The 3,482-nt window shown below is 32.7% G+C and overlaps 1 protein-coding gene across 1 annotated transcript; it reads left to right on the top strand.

The window, feature by feature from the left end:
• Window positions 1-1,080: 1,080 nt before the first annotated feature.
• LOC117104548 (putative nuclease HARBI1) lies at window positions 1,081-2,615 on the top strand. The gene is given in 3 exon segments (XM_033245405.1): window positions 1,081-1,239; window positions 1,242-1,421; window positions 2,083-2,615. Coding segments are annotated over 3 exon segments (603 nt in total). The 5' UTR covers window positions 1,081-1,088; the 3' UTR covers window positions 2,355-2,615.
• The last annotated feature ends 867 nt before the right edge of the window (window positions 2,616-3,482 follow it).

Raw genomic sequence — 3,482 nt, 5'->3', positions numbered from 1 at the left:
TACCACACTACAACTTCTGTTAATGGATTGTATTAATAGATTACATGCCACTGGCTTAATGGTAAAGGTAGTAATAGCAGATCAGGGTTCTAACAACCGCAGTATGTTTACAGCGCTAGGCATAACTGCCGAAATGCCCTATATAACTTACAATTTCGGCGATGGGATTGATAATTACAAGATCTTCTTTATGTTCGATCCTCCCCATTTGCTCAAAAGTATATGCAATAATTTTAAGAGCCACGTATTGATGATTGATGGCAACGAAATTAACTGGAAGTATGTTGTCGAATTTTATAGGCATGACTCGAAATTGCCTTTAAGAATGGCGTTAGTTAACCGACAAGCACATAGAGTTGCCTCCATTTTCACCCATGAGGGTGTGCCTTGCGGCCCAGGGGGCGGATTTATCAAACTTGCTAAGCAAGAAAATTTGCTTAAATTCGTCTTAAATCCATTTTTTTGCTTAAGTCAGATTTATCAATATTGCTTAGCTTAGAAATTGCTTAAAATTTGCTTAAAATCGTCTTAACTTTAAGATGAAAACACACCTGCCTTAAGACGAAAATTTTCGTCTTATCTCATGTAACTAGAGGCAGTTCAGCAACTGCAAGTGCGAGCACGCTAGGCCAACAAACTGAAAGCTGATCTGCGCGCCGCTAACGCAATTTCCCAGATGGACGCCAACGAAGAACTAGGCTTAGAGGAAGAAGTCGGGCTAGGTCTAGGCCTAGTAGTAGAAGTCCGAAGAAAGGAACGCCTATTCAGGGACAGATATAATCCTTTTGACTGTCCAGAAGATACATTCAGGCAGTTGTACAGACTGCCAAAATTGTCTGTATTGGACATATGCCATGAAATCGGTCCATTTTTAAGACGGCAAACAAAACGATCACAAGTCGTTCAAGTCCCCTTGCAAATTTGCATCACATTGAACTTTTTCGCAAGTGGGACCATGGAGAAAATAAAATAGATTTTATTTTCTCCATGGTGGGACCTTCCAGTATGTGCTCGGGCAGAGTTTTGTGCTGTCGCAGCCAACCGTTAGTCAGGTTATTAAACATGTTACCAGATCAATTATCCGTTCCATGAACAGACATATCACTTTCCCAATGGATCAGGAAAGTCAAATACCAATACAACAACAATTTTTCAGGAAGTTCCAATTTCCACGTATCATTGGGGCCATAGACGGCACCCATGTAGCAATAAAGGCCCCATCTGTTGACGAGCATGTACAGTATACGTGAACAGAAAATCATACCATTCAATAAACGTTCAAGCCATATGTGACAGCAACTTGAAATTCCTAGATGTTGTTGCAAAATATCCAGGCAGTTGCCACGACCCTTTCATTCTCTCTAACTCCACAATCGGCCAACGCTTCCAAGATGGTCTAATCCCCAACGGCCTCCTGATAGGTATGTTAACTTTAAAAAGTTTGTATATCCAGTGTATGTCATTTACAGTAATTAGCATTAATCCTGAATAGAGGGCTCACTGTATCAGTTTACAGTTTGTACTGGTTCCCACTTTTTAGACAGAGGCACACACAAAATAGTGGTGCGTCCATCACATTACATGTGAGAAAAACGAACTGAAGAGTTAAATTAATACATAGCTTACTTTATAACATCAACATAATATAATATTATTAATGATTATTATTATTATTAATATTATATTAATAATTATTATAATTGAAATAATAATAATAATAGGGCCTAATAATAATAATAATAATAATAGTAGTAATAATAATAATAATAATAATAATAATAATAATAATAATAATAATAATAATAATAATAATAATACCATGTATTAATATTAATAAAATAGAAAAAGAAATTGAAGATTGTTTTGTTAAATTAAAATGGATTAGAGGAAAGATTATACTGTCATTGCCTTATAATAGTTATGGGTGATTTAAGTAGATCAAAACCAAACATGTTTTAATGCTTTACAAGACATCTTCTATTCATAAGCACTGAAGAACAGAATTTACCATTTTGTTTTTAGATTGGAATGAATATTGTAAATCTGTAACATCTTTTTTTTTTTACTTTGGTAATTATATAGGTGACAGTGGATATCCTTTACGTGAATGGTTGATGGTGCCTATAAACAACCCTACTACAGAAGATGAACGCAACTACAATGATATGCATGCAAGTGCAAGAAATGTTATCGAACGCTGTTTTGGAGTAATGAAGAGTCGCTTCCGCTGTATTCATCGCTCTGGTGGTAATTTACAGTACTCACCAAAACGATGTTGTGAAATTATCATGGCTGTTGCTATATTACACAACATGACCATCCACATTCCATTACTGCCAGAAGAGGAGATATAAATCGATTTGGTTGAGGATGATGCCAGACAACCTCAACATGTTGCAGGTGCCAATGCAGCACGCCAAGAACTAATACGACAACTGGCACAATAAAGAAATTATTCATTGAACAGATTTTGAAATGGATCAAGAATAAATAATATACAAATCTTAAAACATAAATTCAAAATTAAATTAAATTAATTGGATTTTAAACTTCAATCAATATGATTCAAGAATCTTAGTGTCATTTTGGAAAATCAGTTAAACCAAAAAATTACAAAAAAATTTATTAGCACTCATTCCAGTGAGCATGGAAGGTCTATCAAAAAATTTTTTTTTGAGGTCACAACTTTTGTACAGCAGTATATACACTGTATTTATTCCCTGGGTGGCGTTTATTTTTTGGGGGTTTTAAAATTGATACAATAAATAACTTTTAAAAATTATTAAAATTGTGGAGTCATGAAGAACAGCTTCCGATGCATACATTGCAATGGAGAAAGTAAAGAGATAATGCAACTATTGACTCAACGAAGAACCTATATAATTGTTTCACTAATAGTTAAAAAAGAACATTTATTGTCATGTCAGAGTTATACAATGGCTTAATTACTGAATGTATTTAGGATGTTCACAATATAAACAACATTAAATAGGTTCTTCAGTGGATCAATATTTCTTTTCAATAGAAAGAATCAATCAATACTATCTTCTCACAATTCAATAAAATTTATTAATATAAGTCCAATTCAACTCCCAATATACTGTGTAATATTATCCATCTATTTGTTAATATTTTTAAATAATATACATATTTAGGCAAGACTTTTTATACCTCGTTTTGAATTTACAATAAAAGGGTGGGAAAATTATCGATATAAATATTAACTAAATTAACAATTGCATTGCACAATAAATCATCATCAATATAAATAATTTTAATGGAGTTTGGATTGCACTTTGATAAATCATCATTTATGATCAATACTTAATCATTTCCTTTGAGTTGTCAATCAATTTTGATTTAGATTATACTTTATTAAGAATATTAACTATTTTGCATCAAATCTTTAATAAATTATCATCAATATATAAACATTTCATTTGAGTTTTCAATAAATTTGAATTGCACATTGTCATCAATAT

Source organism: Anneissia japonica, unplaced genomic scaffold, assembly GCF_011630105.1.
Source record: "Anneissia japonica isolate Jap-2015-1 unplaced genomic scaffold, ASM1163010v1 scaffold287910_len238722_cov194, whole genome shotgun sequence".
Classification (NCBI taxonomy): Eukaryota; Metazoa; Echinodermata; class Crinoidea; order Comatulida; family Comatulidae; genus Anneissia; species Anneissia japonica.
This window is presented reverse-complemented; position numbering and strand designations above follow the sequence as displayed.